Here is a 25,000-nt window from a genome sequence, read left to right on the forward strand (position 1 = left end):
CTCGTATTGGTGTGTGGAGGCATGTAAGAAGTGTTCCCGAACTTTCGCGCTGCGCCACTTTCACAACGCCACTTTCGAAACGTCAGCTTTTAGAATCTCTGTACGGTGGTCAATTTACATTATCAACTCCGTTGATAAACCAAATTTTTGTAATTGCAAGTGAGACAAGTTCACGAGAAATAACTGATTTTGTTCTACTGTGCTGAGGCATCAGGGTTTGCCTTTTTCATTTAAATTTACCCAGGTTTTCCATATTGACTTGTAAAATTGTCTGGCGTTAGACAGATTAAAATGACTTAGAGACCCGCTCAGTAGGCAAAGGTTAATTACCTCAGCTAGCGGAGAGAAACCAATTGACCATTTTCAAGGCGTGGTAGATTTCGATTAAGATATCACAGTGGGATTCGAACCTCGAGCAACCGAGTGCAAAGTCAACGCCGTCACATGAATTTTCTTATGTTTTCATTTTGCTGTCGGACGAATGAACCAGGATAAAGAAATATCACAGAGATAAAAAGCTTTGTTGAAGAAGTAAATTGATTCTCTCGAATGTTTTTGCTTTCTAAAATAAATCTAGCTTCGATTGAGGATAATGAAAAAACTGGTGCTGGAATATCTTGAAAGATGCATCAAATGCAAGAAGGAAGGAAAAGGCGAGATCAGAGACCAGAGTGACCATAACAACAAAAGGGGAAAGCAACCTGTGAGTGGTGTGCTTAAGTCTCGCAAAGGTGCAGATCAAGGTCAAAGGATCAGTGCACGGATCAACCAAGGGTTCGCCGGCAATTCATCTTAAAAGGGCGCTCTCCTAAGAAAGCTGCTAAAGAAACTAAACGTGGGGGTTGGGGATGAACGTGTGGATACGCATGCGTGTTTTTTATCTCGCTTTCGGCCTGTTGAGAGTCTTGGTAATCCTCCATATAAAGAAGGGGGTATGAACTAAGTTAATTACAACATCTAGAGGAGATTCGTATTTCAAGTAACAACGTCTGTGAAAAGGGTTGTGAGTGCGTGTGGGTTCAGTGCATGTGGGTGCCCGCGTGTGAATGTGTGCGTGTGTGGGTGTGCGTTTGCGCGCGTTGTCTCTCCGAAAGGCTGCTGATGTTGTCTTGGTAACCATCTCTATGAAGAAGATAGAACCTTAATTAGTTACGTAGAAAGGTGCCTTTTTGTGATGCTTCACCCGGTTTACAGACATTTATCCTCCCGGCAAAATTTATCATAAGTCTGTAAGTAGAACCGGGAGTTGCTTGATGGTGTTGGTCCCAGTACCTCTCATTTGTAAGTCTGTAAATGGCGTCAGCCACGCAGCCCGACTCTGTGGGAAACGAGGGAAGAGACCATACCTGAACCAGCAAATGTAGCCAGAGACCGTTGTCTTAAGACAAAGAATACACGATCGTGATACATTTTTTGGACTTGCTTCGCTCATTTTGCAAAAGGGGTAATTTTAAGAAAAAATGGCATAATTTAAAAAAACCAGCATTATTTGAGCATTATTTAATTCTACTTTTACTAGCACAATCTTTAAAAGCTTATCTGTAAGTCATCGAGAATTCTCGGAGCCTCTTCCCCGCAGCCTCGCTGAGAAAAACACACTTTCTCACTTTTTTCAAGTCTTAAGCTCAACTCTTTTTCCCATCCCCTTTCTTTTACAGCAAAATAATTATGACAGTGAAGTTGAACAGAGTTTGAGTCGATGCAGCGGGGCAGGCTCCCTCAACTGCGATGATCATTCTTTGCTGCATCTGAAGTTGATCATTATTGCATTTCTTTGAAATATTGCTCTAAGAATCGCATTTCTTGAGAACTTTCCATTGCACTTCCCATGCATGCTCTGCCTCCGCGAAAATATTTTACTGAAAACTGAGATCCTCGCACCCTGAACATAATAGACGAGTTAACAAGTTCATGCCCGCACAGAGATAAATTCACGCTCAAAAACTGTCGAGTACGTATGGACCTTATTGTAGAAAATTGCGCGCCCCTGTGTAATCTTGCCAAAATTTAAAAAATTAAAGGTCACTCGCTTAAGGTGCTTGTGGTCAGAGGTGTCGCAAAAAAGCGATGAATTATCTTTGAAGCCCTAGATTTCATTTATCAAATAGTGTAATCTAATGCTCCTGTAAAGTTGAGCGCTTTTAAAAAATCGTGGTGAGACTATCAGAGTCTATATATATGGAGTAGCTACAAATCTCAAGAATCGATACAGACACCATACGACATTTCAAGCGAGTCCCGATTCCATACAGAAACTATAACACAGATATGGACTTTCGAGGAAGGAAAATATCGTACAAATTGAAATGGATAGATCTCAAGAAATGAGAAGTCTAGGGCAACGCGAAGGCTCCTTTTCCTAGCCTATGCCTTGTGGAGTTATTGTGGTAGGGGTGGTGCCATTCCCCAACCTCGTTCCTAGGGCTTTTCTCCGCCGAGAGTAGGGCGCGTTACCAGTCTTTTCCTGCCCGCCCTACTCTTGGCGCCGAAAAGCCCTGGGAACGAGGTTGACTATTCCCATCTCTTCGGTAATACTAGAACTCATTTTACTGACTTCAATTGGATAGAAAACGGAGTAAAGTTTGGAATGCGAGTGCTGGGGTTCGAGCCACTCATGTATCGTGGTACGAGTAGTTTTATCAACAACCACTACATATGGTCAGTAACCTTGATTCCCAGAGCTTTCCTCCGCGGAGACGTGGGTGAAAAGCCCTTGAAACGAGATGGTATGGTCAGATATCTTTGGCTGAAATCGAACCTAAAGATATCCACTGAGCGGAAAAAATTCTCATTTGAAAGAACAATCATTTAAACTGAAACAGATACGTCCTTAGAACTTGAAGTTAAGAAGTATATTTCTAGTTTCAGAGATTATGATAGATGCCATTAGGGAGCTTAAGCACGCGCGTTTTTTGAGACGCGGACGGCAACCAGTAGTGAGCTGTTTTCTCTTTTAACTTGTCTTTACACAACCACATTTATATTGCTAAGTATTCTTTCTCCATTAGAGATGATAAGTATAAAAATCTGGGAGATACCACTGTCCTGGCACATGAAATGTTCTCTTCCGGTTACCGTCCGCGTCTCAAAAACGCGCGTGCTTGATCCCTATTAACAACTTGTGTGGAGTAGCTCGATAACTGCGATGATCTATATATCTTAGAAAACGGGTTTTTATCCGCTGTTTCAATATCTGCTTAACAAATAGACTCCCATGTTGCCGTGCGTCTGTTCAGTAATAGATCACAGATTACGTCAAAATGTTGTAAGAACAAAAATGTGGCACACGAGGGGATAGCCGAGTGTGTCACTAATGTTCTTACCACATTTTGACATCCTTAGTGATTTAGTACTGAAGAGGCGCACGGCAACATGGAATTTATTGGTTTTATATAGTAAAAAGTTAAACGTTTGTAATGATGACGTCAGCTCTGCGTCTATTCTCTATTAGATCATAGATGAGAACTAACCAAAATGTGTGCATTACTGAGATGATCTATATGTCTATCATACATTTTATCTTTGATCATTTCGTAGTTTGCTTTAATTATAGTGTGAGAATTAATAATTAATAATTAATGACTATTCCAATTGATTTTAGTAGTCTTTTAAGCTTAAAATTAAATCTTGAATGCTCCTTTATCATTACTTTATGTTTGCATGTATAATATTATTCCGAGTTGTTTACATTTTTAGGGCGCATTCTTTTGGGGGTTTTACCCTGTAATAGGAACACAGGTAATAATCGGTTTAACTGTGTTTTGGCAATTACTTCTTTTTCGGCTTGGACGACTTGCTTTGCTGTGGCTAGAAGCACCATCAGAGCTTGGGTTGAATTAACGCCAGCCCTTCAGACACGTTAAATACCAAAACATGTCACGCACCTGCCAACGGCTCATCAAGAAGAGCCTCTATCACCCATACTTGGCCCTGGCCTAGTAGTCAACTCTTTCGCTCACGAGTAGACTTATTTAAAGGGAACCTCCACTAACAAAATAACTTTAACCACGGAGCATACTGTTTACAATTAACATTGTTCAAACTTTTTCCAATCAAAGCGTTTATATTCGAGAAAAATGAACTTGAAAAACGCTTGTTTTGGTTTTCAAATTTCCCGGGCGCCACCATCTTGAATGATTGTGACGTGTCGTGGTTGCCCTATTGTTCCAGAACAAACGCTCTTTGTGTCAGAACAAAGAGCGTTAGGGCAGAACAGAGAGGCAACCCCGACACGTCACAATTATTCAAGATGGCGGCGCCCAGGAAATTTGAAAGCCAAAACAAGCGTTTTTGAAATTCATTTCTTTCGGATACAAACGCTTTCATTGGAAAAAGTTTGAACAAATTTAATTGTTAGCCTTGTGTTCTGTGGTTTAAAGTTATTTTGTTGTTTTAGTGGAGGTTCCATTTAAAGAATGCATCCCTTGGGAGATTCAGCACGCCCACTGTTGTAAAGGCCAATCGAAACAGAGCTATCTCAGTGTCAAGGAAAATATGATACTTTTTCGCGGGAAAAACCTTCTCCTAAAAAAAGCTTTACTCGGGAAAGGGTTAACTCAAGGAATTAGTGGAGAAAGAGGCTTCCTTCCGATTGATGAGCTCCTGGTCTAGCGGTATAACTCAGTAAGAGACAGTATGTTTTAAAGCCGTGTTCGACGCTTTGATCTTCAAGTTTTTCTCTCACTTTTTTGATGAGTAACCTCTTCCAGAAGAGAAAAGGTCATCTCGGAAGAAAAAAACGACAGGATATGTCATTTTTTTCGGGAAACGGTCTCAAAAGAATGCGCCGTACAGTTGTACATTTAAAAGTCTGGAATCACAAAACGTAAAAATATACTTTCGACAATCTATCCAAAGGGTTAGCGCGAGATAAAAAGAAAACTATTGAAGAAGAACCAGTGTAGTTGACTTATAATTAGTGACCAGAGTACTAGTCCACAGTCAAATGAGTGTGCTACAACCAGGCGCTTTCGTGTCGGCAGGAAAAGGACTCGTTTCCAGAGCGCCTAATGGGTGGTGCTTTGCAATTTCCGGCTGTAAATCGTTCGTTGTGAAATAATGGAATCATGTGTGCCTTTTGGACATGATGTGGACTAGTAAACTTTATAAAAAAAGTGTGAAAATTCGTATTAAAACTACGACTTGTTGTGACTTTGTGTAATGCCACAATTTACTGCCTGAATGGAGCCGAAAAAATGACAGTTAAGTTTTATGGACTGCAGTTATCGGTTAACTGTGTTTTTCCTCTTAAAAAAGGCTGGTTTTCAGATCTCACCACAAGCATTAGATCAGGTAAATTAGTGTGTTTTGACTGACGTTTTGACTGATTTACTAAAAGTTACCCATGACCAATACCCCACGGAGCTTGTATGTTGCTGACCTCTCCCTTAAAAGTATTTTTCCTCCGTTTACCGTCGACAATGATGGGTTTTTTTAAGTTTGTGTTTAGTCGGTGGTATTCAAAAAATCTAAACAAGCAAAAATAATATCATTAGAAGCAATCGAAAAGGAACAATTTTCAAGATGCAGAAAGAGTTGTGTTTCAGGGGTAGACTGAACGACTGAGTTAGAGAGTTAATGTGGTTCAATTTCGTTCCCAGGGTAGAGGCAAGGAAGAGAGACCCTGGGAACGAAGTTGAATGTGGTTCAGCTCACATATTTTCATCCCAAGCGGACAGAAAACCTCTCCTGTGGAAGAGTGTCACCTTTACCCTGGGATTGAAGTTACTATTTCCGCTTAAAAGTTTAGTCATTACTTTCTTCATATCTTTTTTTGGTTGAAACCTCAAAAATATAGGTCAGTCGGGGGAAGGTAAACAGAGAAAAAGAAGCGGACGGCCTTATGCTTAATAGTGGCCTTCAGACTGGAGTACGAGAACAAGTACCAGTGCGATTTTTCTGTGCTGGGAACGAAAATTTTCGAATTGCGCGTTTTCAAAACTGAGATCTCGTACACGCAGTTGTCCTTGTACTGCAATCTGAAGGTCGCTATTGAAAACTAGCCTTTATTACGGTGTATCCCATTATAATCTCCCACTTTTACACTTTTACGTGAGCATTTACAATCAAAGAAATCAACGTCAATTACATTTTCTGTTAGCCGGTCTGGGGTAAATCTTCCGGCTTCAACCTAGCAAATAGTTCCTTGATTTCTCAACAGGGCACAATCTATAAAAGCCTAGTGCCACCCATACACCCACATGTTCACACGCATGCTCAAGGAAGCTCGTATCTGAATATACGTTCCAGCACTTAGCAAAGTCCCTTTTTGACTTATGCCTGTTTCTGCTTAGGTGGCTTCGTACACCACAAGCTTTTTTAGAGACATCACGCTAAGTCGGCCACTTCTGCTGGAGAGAACAAGACAGCTACAACAATAGGGACTCCATCCCCTAGTCTATTTCGAATAGTGTGTGGGATCTTTAACGTCCCACAGAGTTTAGGAACAAAAGTTGATTGAAGGGACCTGTGGTTCATATTCCTTATCCGAGAAGACTTGAAATGAAATTACAAATCCAGCACCTTCTCCTCAGTTATTTCAAGATCTGAGTGTTGGGTCTCCCGCATAACAGCGCAACCAACTGAGCCACCGACGTGCGTATTAGAGGTATCCTCCAAAAAAAAAAATAAAAATTAAACTTTAACTACAGGAAATGATAATACCTGGCATACACCTTTATTCGCCTTGTACAGCAGAAACCCAAAAGGGTTGAAACGTGTAACGGCCCCTTGTGTGCTGGGAAACAAGCTTCTGAATATTCAATTTGCTAAGTACCATATTTGAAACAACAAGAGAGAAACATTCAACCAATCAGTTCGCAAGAACACCGTGACGCAATAGCACCAATGTTCTCGCGCGAATTTAACTGGAGCGAGGGTTTTCCAAATATGGTACTTAGCACTGAATATTCGGAAGCTGTGAACGCGCGTTACACTTTTCAACCCTTATGAGTTTCTGGTAAAAGGTAAAGTCTGCTTACGAGCCAAGTGGCCCATTAAGCTGGAGGTTATCCCGATTTCTGTAGCATGAAGCGACTAGGAGTATTTCTACTCCCCCCTGGATGGGATGCCAGTCCATCGCAGGGTTAAATTCGCCAGTACTCAGTAATGCATCTGAGTGGAGAGAGGCAACGTGAGAGTGAGAGTAAAGTGTCTTGCCCAAGAACACAACACAATGCCCCCAGCCAGAGCCCAAACCCGGACCACTCGATCCGGAGTCCAGCGCGCTAACCATGAGGCCACCGCGCGTCCCACGCTTAACATACGTACATAAATAGAAGAAACATAATATTTGTTTGTACTTGATATAACCTAAAGCTAAGATAATCCTAAGATTTTCTAGCCAGTTCTCCAGATTTTAAAGTTGTAAAGAACTGAGATAGAATCTATTTACAAAGAAGCCGACTGAAATCCTTTCCGTTCTTGCTACAAAGGGGATTTTTACACCAAGAAATGGCCCGTTAAGTTTCGGGACTTTCGAGAAATGGGCCACTGGAGCGAGGCTTCCTTTTCCCGAAACAGCGCCGGGCTGGTAATCGAGCCCGCCTAATTCTTCTGTGGACCATCCCGCCTCAAAATCTAAGAATTGCGGATTCCTTGGGGAAATTCAAATGACTTATTAGACAATCAGATTCTTGCGAAAACAACCATGTTTTAGCTTGGACTGACGATTTACAGTGTCGACATAAAGATCTTATATTATCGCACCTTAATTTTTCACGTGCTTATGTCGTCGGTCAAATCTGATCCCAGGTTGAATCTGTTTTTACCCAGGTTATTTGGTGATCCTCATTTTACCTACAGTAGGTTGAATATGCACCTAATTTAAAGCAATTATCAGCCCCCTAAGAAGGGCTGAAATCACCTATACCTTCCGCCCTGTCTTATGCATGTCAACACATCTTAGACCATCTTATAATAATGTTTCCTATCATCTCATCGGTTTCTGTATTCATACATTTATCTGTTTAGTCTCAACATTATAACATAGGAAGGAAACGAAGAACTGCACTACGCACTGACCAGTACTCTAACTCGGACCCCTCCAAATCTATAGTTGAGTATCTTCAGACAACAGTCTCTACATAACAGTGTCTACCCAACAACGACGAGCATGCTCAACCCAACACAATTATTTTCATTATTTACTTTTGTATAATAAGTCAGTTGATATCCATATAGAACAATCCTAAATCTTAAATCCTAACTTTCTCCAGGCTTAAATTTAGGCTTCAAAAAAAGTTTCTTCAATTCACCTTAGTACTTATTAAAACAAGCCACGTAAAATGAGAATAACCAATTTAACCTAGGTAAAAACGGATTCAACTTGACAACGATTGGATTTTACCAGCAGCATTCAACATCTATAGTGAATTGTCCAGCCGAGTGCGAGGACTACTCAGTTTTCTCATTCGTACCAACCTACTTGTAGGATTCTTCACGCCTACTGTACAACATGATCATGATGTGATAATCGGGAAATACTTACGATAATGCAAAGCTATGTTTTGGAATTACGTCCCCTTTGCAGTAGGTATCGTTGTTGCTTAATTGCGTCGACGAAAGAGACGCTTCGTAATTGAGTGGTTGGGGTATTCTGTTTGTTCGTGGTTGGCCTGTGCATGTCCCAAGCGCGAGAAATTGAGAAAAGAGGTTGTGGTGGGGTCCCAAATCTACGCGTCACAATAGCATCCAGCATGCCAAGCGGTTGTTTTGCGCCATTTTGAAACGTCACGATAACATCTGGCATACCGATTGATCATTTGGAAAAATTCGGGAATAATCGGAACTGTGAAAAATGCTCGGACAAAAAACACTATTTCGCAGATCAGAATTTCGTAAATAATTGTCATGATTAAAAAAATTGAAAATTATTATCCTTGATTCCATAGAAAAGTTCGGTAGAATATCAAATAGCAATGGTATGTTATTTGTTGACTCATATGTCAGGGTATCTTGGAGATATAATCGTATAAATTTTCCTTTTAGCTCCAAAAATGGCGGTAAAAGATGCGAAGGCGAGGAAAGGGACTACAAGCTAGGCAACACAGAGGTATGCCAAACACTAAATATATGTTGCTGACTGAGCTTGCTCGGTCGAGACGGTTGGGTTATGTTCCAATTCTTTAATGTCCGATGCACAGGCACGTAGCGATAATTATGGATGGAAACTGTACTGTTCTAGTGAGGTCTACATACCTGGTCAATTTGTCCTTTCCCAAAACTGCGAGAGACTTACACGAGTGTGGTAGTTGGGGATGTTTCAGAACTACAAACGAGTGCAAATCGAGAAAGCAATGCTCATATAAAAACTCTTAGTGCCGGCATTTTGAAATGAAATGCTAATTTACCCACTCCAAAAAAGTGGGAGACTGGTGAGAGTGTGGCATGGTGGATTGTTTGGGTGGACGACAGTATTTATCTTGTGAATCTGAAAGACGTTCTCTGGTTAAAAATTGGTTAAAAATTATAAGCTTTCGGCTATCTATCTATAGCCTTTAACGAATGAAATATAAGAAGCACGAATTAAAATATATACGAAAAGGGGTGTAAAAATTCGATGCGGGTGAGAACTAAAATATGAATAAGAATGATCTAGAAAAAATTACAATAAAATAGAGTATTGTCTCGGTAACGGTTTAGAATTATTGTCCGCGTTAACAGTTTTAGCGGTATGCCAGGATTCCAAGGTTTTTCTAACACGGTAGTTGCCTTTGTCAATCACGCATGCATTATTAAAGTCAATAGAGTGGTCATTCTTCCATGCATGGCTGGCAATGTTAGACCCTTTCGCGAAATTTTTTAGGTTTCTTTGATGTTCTTTTTTCCGCGTTAAAAAGCATCTTCCAGTTTCGCCAATGTAACTCCACGGACAGTCCGAGCACGGAATTTTGTAAACAACATTGCATTGTTGGTCCAAGGGCTGTCTTGTTTTTGGGGATGGGAATTCTTGCTGAAGGGTTTTAAGTGGTTTGGTGACGACTCGAACCTTGGAATCGCGGACAATAATTCTAAACCGTTACCGAGACAATACTCTATTTTATTGTAATTTTTTCTAGATCATTCTTATTCATATTTTAGTTCTCACCCGCATCGAATTTTTACACCCCTTTTCGTATATATTTTAATTCGTGCTTCTTATATTTCATTCGTTAAAGGCTATAGATAGATAGCCGAAAGCTTATAATTTTTAACCAATTTTTAACCAGAGAACGTCTTTCAGATTCACAACATGTCTCATCCTGGTTACGGTGCAATTTTTAAACGTATTCGCCAAGTGGCTGGGTCGGAAGCCCTAAAATTAGCGCGGACTATGGAAAAAACAACTTACAAACTCGAAGCTCACCATCGCCATCTTCAATTTACGCACAAAGCATTGGAAAACCATTGGACTCCGAAGTCTTTGAGATTTAAACCACCTGGCAACCATCCGATGTTCAAAAACATTATGGAACGGGCCAGCAAACATTGTATGCGAGCACGAATCTCTATTTGTCACAACAGAATCCGAGTTTTGAAAAGAACGCTCGAAGAATCCAAACAGCAATTATCGACCTTAGTCACCGATGACATCTCTTCCACGCTTCTACAATATTTGATTAAGAGATCGCAATCAGTCCGCAACAACATTGAAGCGAGACACGAGAACAAGTTTACAAATTTAAGGATGGAAGCAAAAAATGACAGCTCTAATACGATCGACAGAAAGAACTGGGTGATCAATTTATCACACAAACCTCTCTCTACGGCAGAACGTTCTCTACTTGAGAAAGGCCCCAAGTTCGCCCCAACACCACGAAACATCCCTGTTAAAGACATTGTCTCTGAGGTTGAAGCCGCCATTTCCCGCCTCCCCGATGACTCGAAGGACGCCATACGAACCACTACGGCTTCTTTACTCCATAGAGCTCGAATTCCACCACATAAAAATATCACGAATGCTGAACAAAAAGCTCTAAAGGACTTAAAAAATGATCCTGAACGTGTGATAACAAAAGCTGACAAAGGGAACTGTTTCGTTGTTTTAGACAGATCCGACTATGACACCAAGATGGAAGCTCTACTTAGTGACCCGGACACTTATCAACAAGTCTACAAGTCGCCATCCACTAAAATTGAAAGAGAACTGAACAGCAAGCTCCTCGCTCTAAAAAGAGAAAATAAGATTGACGAAGCTACTTATCGCAAACTTCGTTCCACAGATGGTTCTCTACCTGCCATTCGTGGCTCTATTAAACACCATAAACCTGGCTGCCCTCTTCGACCAATCATTTCATGTATCGGCTCCGCCCTTTATAACACATCCAAGTTTCTATCAGATATCCTTTCTCCGATACAGAACCTTAATGGTTATTCTGTCCTCAACTCCTCCCAGTTCGCGAAACAAGTAGCTAACATCGAAATCTTGGACGACGAAGTCATGGTGTCATTTGACGTGGTGTCCCTTTTCACAGCTATCCCAGTGAATAAAGCTTGCGATTATATCCGCAATAAACTGAACTGTGACAACACACTACAGACCAGAACAAACCTCTCTACCGACGACATCATCTCTCTCCTTGACTTCACTCTTTCAAACAACTATTTTGTCTACAATAATCGCACATACAAGCAGATTCATGGTTGTGCCATGGGCAGCCCTGTTAGCCCTATCGTCGCTAACCTCTGTATGGAAGTGATAGAAGAGTCAGCCATCAGCTCCGCCACTGTTCCGCCAAGGATTTGGAAACGATACGTTGACGACAGCTTTGTTGTCATCAAGAAAGCTGCTGTCCATTCCTTCCACGACACCTTAAACGCTGTCGACCCTAAGATCACATTTACCATTGAAGAAGAGAACAATGGACAAATTGCCTTCCTTGACACCTTAGTGTCAAGAAAAAATGGTGTTGCTGTCATTGACGTTTATCGAAAACCAACCCACACTGATAGATATCTAGACTTCTCCTCACATCATGAGAGAAAACACAAAATCAGCACAGCCTCTACTTTGTTATTCCGTGCGTCTAATCTCCCAAGCACTAACGAAGGAAAATCACGCGAGACCAACTATGTCACAGATGCACTAAAAGCCAATGGCTACCCGTCCTCAGTCATCTCTTATATTTCCAAAAATAGAAAGAAGCCACCATCACCAACTGTACCATCACCAGAAGAATTGGTAGCAATGTTCTTTAGTTGGGTTGACCCACAGAATACACCCCATGGATTTGCGTGCCTTCCATATATTAGCGGCTTGACAGAGCCCCTCATGAGATTATTACGCAAACATGAAATTCGAGTCGTCACCAAACCACTTAAAACCCTTCAGCAAGAATTCCCATCCCCAAAAACAAGACAGCCCTTGGACCAACAATGCAATGTTGTTTACAAAATTCCGTGCTCGGACTGTCCGTGGAGTTACATTGGCGAAACTGGAAGATGCTTTTTAACGCGGAAAAAAGAACATCAAAGAAACCTAAAAAATTTCGCGAAAGGGTCTAACATTGCCAGCCATGCATGGAAGAATGACCACTCTATTGACTTTAATAATGCATGCGTGATTGACAAAGGCAACTACCGTGTTAGAAAAACCTTGGAATCCTGGCATACCGCTAAAACTGTTAACGCGGACAATAATTCTAAACCGTTACCGAGACAATACTCTATTTTATTGTAATTTTTTCTAGATCATTCTTATTCATATTTTAGTTCTCACCCGCATCGAATTTTTACACCCCTTTTCGTATATATTTTAATTCGTGCTTCTTATATTTCATTCGTTAAAGGCTATAGATAGATAGCCGAAAGCTTATAATTTTTAACCAATTTTTAACCAGAGAACGTCTTTCAGATTCACAACATGTCTCATCCTGGTTACGGTGCAATCTTTAAAAGTATTTATCTTCGACGACAGACACACACAAATCGAGAAAACAGTGCTAATATTCAAAGTATGCATGCAACTTACAAAGGAAATGCCACTTTGCGAAGATATTGAATGCCTGGCATAACCTTCTTGTTGAATAACATCATGCTAGCTTTTGAGAGACCAATAGCAAGTTGTCATGACAGAGAAATCTTGCCCGACTTTTTTCGCTAACTTTTTTTTGTATGAACCATCTTTAGTGTTTTTATGAGGCTACTAAAACTACGTAGTCCCAGGATCTAAGCTATACACTCGAGCCAGAATCCGGGCAATTATCAATACCCGGCTGGGACCTTTAGATCGCTGGAGGAAAAGGACGAGTACGAGTACGAATTTTCTGTTCTGAGCACGCGCACTTCGAAAAATGTCGGCCTCCAAACATTATGCGCAACTGCGGTTTTTGCTTTTTTTTTTTTTTCTATAACCCGATAGAAACTAATGTTGCCTTGGTCGACGAAAGGAGAAAGAAATATATGTCGGAAGGATTATCCAGACTCTGGACATATCGAGTCCTTGGGGTCAGTTTGAGATCGTCTGGCGCATTATCATTACGAAATATATTTCGTCCGGACACTCCGATGCCTCCGATGACTAAAATATTAATATAATCAAAGATTGTGCATAATGGCCACATGCTAGTCAATGTAGATGAAATTACCAAACCAGACGGAAGGTCATCAGATACCAGCTCATAAACCCTTATGAGTTTCTGCAGATACCCAATGTAAAATTCGAAAATTTGTCTTAGCTTGAAAGAACACTAACAGTTTGTCGACTCTTGTTTCACAGATCTTCGACAAAATTGGTTGCCCTTCCAAGCAATTTGCCGAATTAGTTTTATCGCGATGTCTCATGCGAATAAATATAAATGCAGCACGCGGATTCTTGACTAAGAATGAAAGTAACAGCGTTGGCTTTGTCTTCGATGGTTTCGGATTCCTCTCTACTATGGCAGTTGGGGTCGGCCAGTACAAGAAGGCCAAAAATATGGGTTTAATAAAAATAACATGTCTCGGCATGATCCTTTCTTGCGTTTTACATTTTGGTACATTTTTGTGACGTCTTAGGCTAAACAACGACGTGAAACGTCCATATCAAGGATCTCGAGAAGAAATGTCGGGATCGGGATCCTGACCTTGGTGTTTCAGTTTACTTAGTGCTTTCTTTTTTTTTTTTTTTTTCATCGCCTCGAATCGAACTCTGCAGATATAGGCTTTCTTTCTGTGTCCTTCAATCACGAGTCTTTACCAATGAACTCGGTCTATAGATTCTTAAGGTCTATTTTTCAGGACTTAAAGCTTTTCGTCGAAGTCCAAAGATGTAAACACAGCGCTAGTGCAGCAGTTATTAATTTGCAATAGTATAATCTGATATCTAGTAAAACGTTGCTATCCTTCCCATCGCTAATCAGTTATGAACAGTTAATCCGCGATTGTTATCTTACAAGGGGCTCGTTTCTCGAAAGTCCCGGTAATTACCGGGCCCTTTAACTTACCGGGACCGTTACCGGGAAACTTTATCAGGACCGAAAGAGTCTTTCTTGAAGCACCCGTAAAGTTTCCCGGTACTTATCGGGGCCGATAAAATAACCGGGAGTTACCACGCTCTTGCGTGCACTTCACGCTCGTCATGAAAAGAAGGAGGATGACTTGGCACTAGATCCGTGCGACAAAGCTTGTAGCATCCAGTTTCCCAACTGAGCGCTGTGATGTAAAAAAATGGTGCCGTTCGAAGCGATGACCTTCCATCGTTCCTTTTATACCTTCTGGCAGTCAAGGCCGCTTTTTAAACCTCAGTGGCGGGATAATTTTTGCAAAGGATGTTTAGATGACAGGATTTTTTTGTTTATTCACGCTTTTTGTAAGCAACCCTTTTAGTTTGCTGGGAAACAACGCTCTTTTGGAGTAATAGAAGCTCAGAATTACTTACAATTTCGGAGTGAGGTGCGATATTGCAGAATATCATAATATCAATCTTTGCTGTCTTTATTGATATATCAAAAACTCTCTCATACATTTCTTGCAGTCTTTAGTGATAATTTCATGATATATAATTTTTGATAAGTGATATTTTGATTTTCCCACTGAGAAAATAAGTGATATTTTGATTTTCCCACTGAGAAACTAGCATGATATATCATGGAATAGCGACATCAATGTCATAATCTCAAATGTTTAGATGTGACTAAGTGTTGAAGAGCTTGATTTTTTGATATATCATGATAACATCACAATATCATGATAATATCAAAATATTGATATGAATAAAGAACGAGGCAGCACACATTTGTGATTATTATGGTTTTGATTCTTAAATCTCAAAATATCACCGTGAGATGGCATACTAAAGATGAATCAAATATCATTTGATATGAATAGCATAATCTCAAATGTTTTCCTGGATGTGATTAAGTGTTAAGGGGCTTGATATTTTGATATATCATGATAATATCACAATATCATGATAATATCAAAATATTGATATGAATAAAGAACGTGGCAGCACACATTTGTGATTATTATGGTTTTGATTCTTAAATCTCAAAATATCATGATAATATCAAAATATCACCGTGAGATGGCGTACTAAATATGAATCAAATATCATTTGATAATATCAAAATATCATGATATTTTGATATTCTGTAATCCCACAGCTTAGGGAAAGAGAAATCCAGCCTACCCAAGAAGTGAATACATGATGAGAACTGGAATAAGATTAAATATTGCTCGCAGAGCTATGGGAAAAGGGCCATTTGATATTAATTTGTGAGTTTTGGGCATTTTTTTTTGTTTTGTTTTTTATTCCTTTGGGGGCAATTTTGCATTAATTTCTGCCAAGAAATGTACATGTACGATTGTGTTATCATCACTAACAATGTTGAATCTATTTGATAATATCATGTGTAAGAAGATGCTATGCAACAGTATCATTTATGCTTTTGATATTTAAACATTTCAGATTTACACTGGCCGGTATAGAAATCCCAGAGAAAGGGAAGTACCAGTGGAGATGGTGGATGATGATTTTCTTACCTCTCTGGAAGTTGGCTGCTTTGTGGCCTTGTATTTTAGCAACTTTGAAAGGGAACCAGTGATAGGAAAAGTCATTCCCATTGAGGATAACTATTTTGAAGTGCACTATTGGAAAGGGACATATCTACCCCGCAGAAGAGCGCAACCATGAGTGGAGGGGCTACCTAAGACATGTATTGTTTGCAGTTCTGTCCAGCTCACTGAGGACAGCAAACTTATGCCATCGACAAGAAATTTTCTAAAAGATCGGTATAATGCATCACCATTGTCTTGTTGATTCTAGTTTGACTGAATTGTCTCGAAATAATGTACAAATATGTTCAACTGTTTCAAACAATTTTGTGTAAACCGGGGAGACCTAAAAGCAGTACCTTGTCCTTGTCTCTGGACTGCAAGGCAGTACATACAGTAGAAGTATTTTTTGTGTAAATACCATTAATTAGTTTGTAAATAGTTTTAAACATTTGTTAGAGAATTCTTAGATTGGTTTAATTACACATAATTATTGAAGACATCCTAGAGGTTGTGATTTGGGGGGTGCATTTGAATATATTTAGTCAATCTGAAATGTATGATCATTCTGTGAGGGCCTCAGAATTCCTGCAACTTACCATCATTTCAGGTGGCTTAAGATTTCTTCACTTTCAATAGTTGAGGGGGTTGCAGAATTTCTGCGGCATAGTCAGTCACAAATGGGGCTGAAGAATTTCTGTGGCATGTGGTCACAATGGGGGCTGCAGAATTTCTGCGGCATGCAGTCACAAATGGGGCTGCAGAATTTCTGCGGCATGCAGTCACAAACGGGGCTGCAGAATTTCTGCACCACCCATTTATGTGGGCAGTAAAAATGCATACGTTTTATGAACAAACAACATTATTCAACCCAAATTACATTTATCGGACATGCTCCACATTGCAGAAATAAATAAGTATCTTAATTGATTTTAAAATTTTGTCCCTGAAAACTTGATATTTTATACGATTTCTAAGAAAGTACCGACAAAAACTACAGATTTTTGCGAATCATTAAGCAGACGCAGGAGTTGATGAAGAAGAGCGAACAACTGGTATCCCTGGTGTGAGTTATTGTTTTCTGAGGCCAAATTATTTTTAGATTGCTCAGTATTTCTTACCAAATTAATTTATGCGTGTGTGACGTAGTCGGAGACATCCCACATTGATTCACTGAGTAGGTAATGGGAGTTTACGATCGATAAGACGGCGACGTTGACGAAAATGTTGCTTCAAAATAATTTCGTTCACGTCGTACGATGTGGGCGAAGTATCCTAAAAATAAATTGCCACGTAACTTTTCGAAGTAAATAACAAAAAGAATGAAAGGTTCACATCAGTATGCTCATATTTGTCGTCAAAACCTCAAATGTGCTGATTTGAAGTCGTTGTTATGCAGAGTACCACAAAAATATGTGTTAAAATGCGTGCCGCACGTGCAGCACGATTATTTTCCTCTTTTAACCAATGATATTATTGTTTTGTTTTTGACCGTAGTCGTCGTCGCGGCCAGGTAACTAAGCACAAAACCGTTATTACACATAACATGAGAATTTTATTGCATAAAGCTCATTTGTACAAATCTATTCGCTTTATTTTCACATGTGGAAAAGGCTTATACAGCCAATCACAATGGCGTACAGCTTTTTCACATGTGGAAGTATAACCAATCAACGATAGCGTAAAGGCGTTTCCATGCCAATCACTCGTGCATCTCGTGCATCTCGTGCAAATCGTACTTTGTTATTGAATTAAATTAAATTTGCATTTGGTTCTATTGTTAGTGAGTGTTTGTTTCTAATTTGCGTTCAGAAAACTATTTTAATGAAAATTCTCGTCTTATGTGTTCCTCGCTCGTTCGGGTTTTTGACAACAAACAACTCGTGAATAAAACCCCGTACGCCGCACTTTCTATGACGTAAACTATATTTAAATAGTTTATTGAACTCTATTTGTATGAAAATTCTTCCTTTTGCAAATATGGCTGCAGGTCACATGAACGAAAACACTCTATAGGGAGTTTACGCGACATCGTTGTCGAAGACACAACGACGAAAGAAAACAATCGTTAAAAAGATAATGGTTTTTCACACACTGCGCGTGTGCGGTACATTTTAGTACATTTCCCTGCCGTTTTCGTCCTGACAATGGGGAGTTTAACCCTTTCACCGCCATAAATGCAAATTGACACTTATATATTTTACTCTGTCTAACGCCAAACGATTTTACTCGTCAATGGGGAAGCCCTCGGCGGTGAAAGGGTTAAGAAACCACGACGGCTACGGCGGTGGAACCGTCACTTTAAAATAAAAGTTTGAGCTAAGAAAAGTATTTCTTGATTATTCCATCTGGATTGGTACGGACAGATTTGAAGGAAAGCGTGAGACCGAAAGATTCACTGTAGTTTGTCCACGTTGTCGCGAAAACCTTTAATTTGGTCATTTCATGTAGTAGTTTTGACAAATGCGGGAGAGAAATGTACAAAAATGCGTGCCGCACGTGCAGCACGATCATTTTGGTTCTTTTAACCAATAATATTACTTACTTTTAGCGTTGTCATTGCCGTAGCCGTCGTCGTTTTTTAAACTCTCTAATGACCCGTGGCCAGTTGCTCAAACGATGAATAGCGCTATCCGCCGGATAAATCACCACCCAGTGGCAAGAGAGTAACTTCATACTCTCTTACCAGTGGATAAGTCATAGCGAAACCAATTGCTCAATCCAATGGATAGAGAGTTATCCAGTGGATAGCATTATCCACCTTTTGAACAAGTGGGGCCAGGGGTACTACCTTGTATATATATGTGCCACAGCATTTTCATTTCTATTTTAAGATCATAATGTTCTGCTAATTGAAATTCCCCCAGAAGTCTTGTACGGCAATAATTTATTGTACTGTAAGCCTTGCATATTTACAGTTACCCTTGGGGGCTCGGAATGGCCATTCATGTGGACTGGAGCACACTTTTTTGAAGAAAATGTACTAAAAGAGCCCTCTAAAAATAGCTTGGTCTTTGTGAGTGCTGTGACATAAGCCAAGTATGGAACTTGTATGGTCCTAGCCATGGACTCCTGACAGTGACTAAACAACTAATTTTCTTATTTCCGTTTCAATGTTTCAGTGTTATAACGTTATTCGATCTAAACAAAGAGTCTTCCAAGTGTTGAAACCCTTTCGAGCCTCCTTAAGCAACGACAACGGCGACGGAGACGAGAATGTCACAAATTTGCATATTAGTGGGCAAAAACAAAAGCTTTGCACGCCTGGCAAGTGTGTTTTCACTTTTGTCCATTTCTTTGCCGTCGTCAGCAAAACAACAACGTGAAATAGCCAAATTTGAGGTTTTATGAAGAACGTTAGCACTCGAGGATAAATTTTTATTTTCTCCCCTAATTTAACCGCCGTTCGGACCACTGTCAGTTTTGAGGAACTACCACAACCTTGTCATATTAAAAAGGTTGAAATAATCACGAGTTCATTACAATAAGGTGAATTTATAATTTGAGATGACGTTCTTGTTGCCGTTGCCGTCGTCGTTGCTTAAGGAGGCTCGAAAGGGTTTTAAGACTTAGAATACTCTCTGTTTAGATCGAATAACGCTACAACACTGTATCACGTAACAGCAATGTTATGGTACCATATGAAACACCGATTATTTCCAAACAAAATGCGATCATTATTGTGATATATAAGTTACCTTGGCAACGGGAAAGCCCAGCAAAAACACCCTATATTTTGGATTTAGTTGCTCATATCTCAAAAACGAACTTGGTGAAGCCCCTTTTTAATTGCTCAAAAGTGATTAGAAGGCCATGATGAAGCTTTCTGCAAAGTTTTAAAAAAATGTGTCTAGAAGATTCAGAGCTACCTTAAAGAAATTCCAAAATTAAGGTGGCTCTGAATCCACTGGACATAATTTTATTTAAACTTCTGATTACTTTTCAGAAATAACAAATGGGGCTCAAGGAGTTCGTTTTTGAGATATAAGCAACTAAAGACAAATAAAGGGTGGTTTTACAGGGCTTGACCGTTGCCACGGTGACATATTATGCCACAATAATGACTGTATCTTGTTCATCAATAATTCGTGTTTTATTTGGTACCACAATATTGCCAATTTATGATACAACGTTGTGGTGCCAATCCTTCTAATAAGAGCGTCACTTGGAGGCGTTGAAACTTGTTCGAGCTTCCTTAAGCATGAGAATACCTCAAAATAGTCCTTGTTATAAACAAATACTAGGATAGCATTTATCCGGTGGATAGCGCTATGAGAGACAATTGTTTAAATTGTCCTGATAATTGCAAGGATCATAATTAATTATTTTTGAAAAATGCGTGAGTGCCCTCAATTTTGTTTTTGGATTAAGGACAATAAGCCATAGGCGTCGTCTCACAGCCCTTCAATGTTTATAAACCTGTGGGATGTAAAAGAACCCGCACACTATTTGCAAGGAGAAGGACATGGCGTTCCCGGTGTTGTAGTCTGTCCAGTCTGTCCTCTGAGGTATATCATCGTTAGGAGGATAAACGCTCGGAGGCCGACTTGTGTAAGAAAATCCGTGTCCCTTAATGTACAAATGAAACGAAACGTAAGCTTTATCTGGATTGTATTTTATTCGTTTCGTAGCCTGGTCCGGTTGTAATTATATAAGGTTTGGTAACGATTGACTTTCCCTTGTTTTATTTATTTCTTGCAGCGCATAGTAGAGATAATAAAACTCTGGTTAATGAAACAGAGGGTGTCATGAATAATTCAACAGGTAAGTGAAATTCTTGTCAGTGCCTGGCAATCACCTGATAGTCGTGTTCAACATTAAGAAGAACAAGCACAAGACAATATAACCTGTACGGAATCTTGTTGGTGCTTTTGTTATTTTGTGGATATCTTTCTAATGCGATGATTAAATTGTCTTTCTATAGAAGAATCCAGTGGCCTCTCGTCGACAATAGAAAGAGAAGGAAAGGGATTTATGGGACAGATAAAACCATCCTTGAACAAGGTAAAATACATTACATTATTTACAATCAAAGCTTAGTTAAAATAATTTTCCTTTTTTTCCTGGGTTGTTTACAACAATAGGCCCTCCTTGCCAATTTGAGGGCTTTCTTGGATGCTCTTGCTCTGAGGGATATCTCATGGGATGCCTATAATCACCTCTACGGACAAAATGGCTGCCAGTTGTCGTTTTGCCACTGTAAGTGAAGATGATTTTCGCTTTGAAATGTCCTTTTTTTTTTTCTTTTTTGAAATAATCACCTGTGTATTTATACTAAAACAATTATTGACTTCTTTCATAATGGCAGCCAAATTAAATATTATTCTTTTTTTATGCTAATAAGCCTTTCTAGCCTCGCTCCTGCGAGCAGATTTTAAAAGAATGTTTTTTTAAAATGAGGAGAGCAGCTCTAACTAACATAAATACCAAGGAATATAAAGGAGGAAGCCATTTATGAAAATAGTCTTTGTCAATATTCTTGGCAAAGCAGAACAAATAATAATAGATGTATGTCGTCAGCTTATGAGGAAAATGGAAACCAGCTTTAATATAGCCGCTGTTCGTTTAAGATTGAAGTTGAAATGGCATAAAAACAAGAGCAGTTACTTCCATGATGACTTTTTTTTTTCCTTATCAGGATCATGTGCCCCAGTTAAATCGTTGTCTTGCCTTCACTTACTTTACTCATTTCCATGCAATAATGACGATGATTGCTTTGAAAGCGGCATGAGATGCTGTAGACCCAAATGTGAATATGGTAAAAAGATGTGCGTTCCTCGAGGTAAGCGATGATGAACTTGAATTTCATTTGAGTGTCAACTGCATTTAGCCCTGGGGCACTAATTGGGGTCACCGCTGTACAGAAAATCAAACCAAATCAACTCGACTCATATCAAATCGTAGGTTGGTTTTTGAGGGGAGAGGAAAACCGGAATACCCGAAGAAAAACCATTCGGAGCAGAGTACAGAACCAACAAACTCAAGACCTTTCAATAGCGATATTCACTGTTTATAAACAATTCTCTTGATAGTTAAATTTTGCCAACCACAGAAAAAAAGAACCATTTTGTCGACAACCAATCGATCTCTGGTTGGCACATTAATGATAATGGACCTTTAACCTCATTCGCGCGGCGGCCATATTGGCCATTTTGTACCCCGAGCCTCGGGTTGAGATGTTTGGGAACGAGTTTTGGTGCGCAAAAACAAAAGCTTTCAATCCCTCGGGACTCAACATGGCCGCCGTGTGATTAAGGACTAGGGAATTTAAGAAACGACGACGGCTACGACTACGACAACGCCACAAAGCAATAATATCATTGGTTAAAAGAGCATAAATAATCGTGCTGCACGTGCAGCACGGATTTTAGCAAGTATCTTGGCGGTCCTCTGCATAACGACGTCGTGAAATCACCAAAAGGGAGCTTAAGATCTACGACGACGACGTCGACGAAAACGCCACAAAACAATGATATCATTGGTTAAAAGAGCATAAATAATCGTGCTGCACGTGCAGCACGGATTTTAGCTCATATTTTTGCGGTTCTCTGCGTGACGACGACGTGAAATCACTAAATTTGAGGTTTTGACGACAACGCGAGCATGCAAGAGAGAATCTTTCATTTTCTATTTTCAGTCTGAAACCGCTCGCACCAATTTATTTTTAGGATACTTCGCCCATATTGCACGAAGTGAACGAGATGGAATAATCGCGAAAGACTTTTACCAGAGCGAAGTTCTATTTTGAGGTGACGTTTTCGTAGACGTCGCCGTCGTAGATCTTAAGGTCCCTAAATTTGGAGTTTTGACGACAACGTGAGCATGCAACAGAGAATCCTTCATTCTCTATTTTAAGTCTGAAAACGCTCGTACCAATTTATTTCTAGGATACTTCGCCCACATTGTAGGACGCGAAGGAGACTGAATAATCGCGAAAGACTTATGATAAAGGAGAGTTATATCTTGAGGTGACGTTTTCGTCGACCGTCGCCGTTGTAGATCTTAAATTCCCTACTATAGGTGACGTAATGGTGAGTATCGCTATAAAACAGATGAATAAATATAGACGAACAAAAACAGTGGACTATACACCCTTTTAATAAGTCTAATATATGCCGTTTTCCGCTAATGACGTCGAACTCGTGCTTTCAAATTTTATTCAGAAATGTACAAAGGCTTAAAACAACAAAAGAAATCGGAAAAGTTTGAAGCCTTTGTACATTTCTGAATAAAATTTGAAAGCACGAGTTCGACGTCATTAGCGGAAAACGGCATATATTAGACTTATTAAAAGGGTGTATAACCATTCGAATTCTACCAAAGAAATCTTAATCACAAGAAAATATTCGTCTCCCTGGCAAACAAAATGTGTACGAAAGCTGTCAGCCAGGAATTATTTCATTTGCAGAACTGTGTCCGAGCCATACCACAGCAAAGGCTGTGTTATCCAATATTCAATGTTACTCTTTTTTCGGTTTTAGTGTCAGCGGTCTGTCCATTGAGAAATCCATACTACACTGGATTCAAATCATGCAAAGATTCCAGGGATTGTGGTACCGGAGGAGTGTGCTGTTTGGATATGGCTGGAGGACATTACTGTCATCAGCTTAGTAGCGTAGAATGATTAACAAATTAACCTCCAGATAGCTGGGATATCGGGAAATGATGCTTGAACGGGAGGTTGAACAGTCTGTAAGAAGCGAAGCTTTAAAGGGACTGTGTCATGAAATTTAGCCAAATTAAGCGACTGGTAATTGGTAACCAAATCAACTGAAACGTAAGAATAACTACGAAAAACATTGAGGGAGGCAGGGATGGGCAAAATTGTAGAAGATTGAAGTGGATTGCAATGGAAGGATTTGAAAACTGTTTTTCAGCCTAACATCTTTTCAAAGTTTATCTCTGTTGTTTGAAACTAACATTTTGTATTATTGACACATACTTTTTGGCATGAGGCTTTGATTTGAGTTGTTTAAAAGCAATTTCTGGGTTAACGTTAAGTTGTATAGCGAATAGAGGCGAGTAATTGATAAAACTAAGCAAAATCAACTGCCGTGCCGTGACACAGCCACTTTAAGGCAAAGTGGAAATAATGTAGCTCAGGTGCATTGTCTCCCAATATCAGAAAACCCGGTTTTAGAAGAGGGCAAAGTCATTCAATTTTTGAATTTCCGAGAATGTTAGGACACACAGCAACAATAAACTTGCGGGTTTTCTGAGGGTTATCCAATACAGGCACTTGGTGTATAACGATAATTGGTGCGAGCGTCACAAAGTGACCCTCTAAAGAAAATACGTAGCCAAAAGGTAATACGTGAAGTTCTTTAACTTAAGGGGACACTTTGTGGCAAATTGGGAGTTGCATCGTTAAGGAGTCTGTGATTTACTTGCAAAACACGGAAAACCATGTAGGTGATCATCGCACCTGAGAATTATGATCAGATACTGTACATTTCAGATGTAAGAAAATCCTTGGTCTATGGAATTCACTTAAAAACGCGATGACATCAAATAAAATCTCTCTTGTAATAAGGTTTTAAGGTTTAGGCTTTGTCACCACATCTTGGTCACTCTGTAAAATTCCTAGCAACTTCTAAAAAATAAACGTGCAAGCAAAACTGACGACATACTGTGTTTTCATAAGACTGTATTATTTTCAGGGATACTACCAATTGTATTCTCGTTATTGTTTTAAATTTCGAATTCGGTACTTAAGGTCTTACAATGTACGATATTCTGATACTCATACAAATATTCTATTCAAGTTCCAGGGTTCTCTCCTACTCCTCAAGAGAGACCCCTGGGAACGAGGTTGATAAATCGGCTCGTAACGATTACAATGATATAATGTTCAAATGTTAATGGATGAACAAAAAGGATTTAACGTTAGATATTTTGTTTATGTCCACCAACCTTACGGTATGACATAACGTGAATAATACCTACTCCCGATTACATATTAAGAATAGCATGGAGATGGATTTTTTTATTCCTAACTATAAGTGGAGAGGAATGACAGCTTAGTAAAGCACGTTTATAGAACAAC

At 39.6% G+C, this 25,000-nt stretch overlaps 2 protein-coding genes across 2 annotated transcripts in view; both read left to right on the plus strand.

Moving 5' to 3' along the window:
- Positions 1–2,957, plus strand: part of LOC138028240 (short transient receptor potential channel 4-like) — a 31,312-nt gene extending 28,355 nt beyond the window's left edge. The window contains exon 8 of the mRNA XM_068875710.1: positions 578–2,957. Coding sequence (XP_068731811.1) covers positions 578–796 — 219 coding nt within the window. The 3' untranslated portion in view covers positions 797–2,957. The remainder of the gene's footprint in view (positions 1–577) is intronic.
- Positions 2,958–10,231: 7,274 nt separating this feature from the next.
- LOC138037534 (uncharacterized) lies at positions 10,232–12,658 on the plus strand. The gene has a single exon (XM_068883447.1). It carries the CDS (start codon positions 10,232–10,234, stop codon positions 12,656–12,658), a length of 2,427 nt encoding a protein of 808 aa, XP_068739548.1.
- Positions 12,659–25,000: the final 12,342 nt, after the last annotated feature.

Source organism: Montipora capricornis, chromosome 2 (assembly GCF_036669925.1).
Source record: "Montipora capricornis isolate CH-2021 chromosome 2, ASM3666992v2, whole genome shotgun sequence".
NCBI lineage: Eukaryota > Metazoa > Cnidaria > Anthozoa > Scleractinia > Acroporidae > Montipora > Montipora capricornis.

Coding starts and splice junctions, on each gene's coding strand:
- LOC138037534 (XM_068883447.1), top strand. CDS start 10,232: ATGTCTCATCCTGGTTACGGTGCAATTTTTAAACGTATTCGCCAAGTG.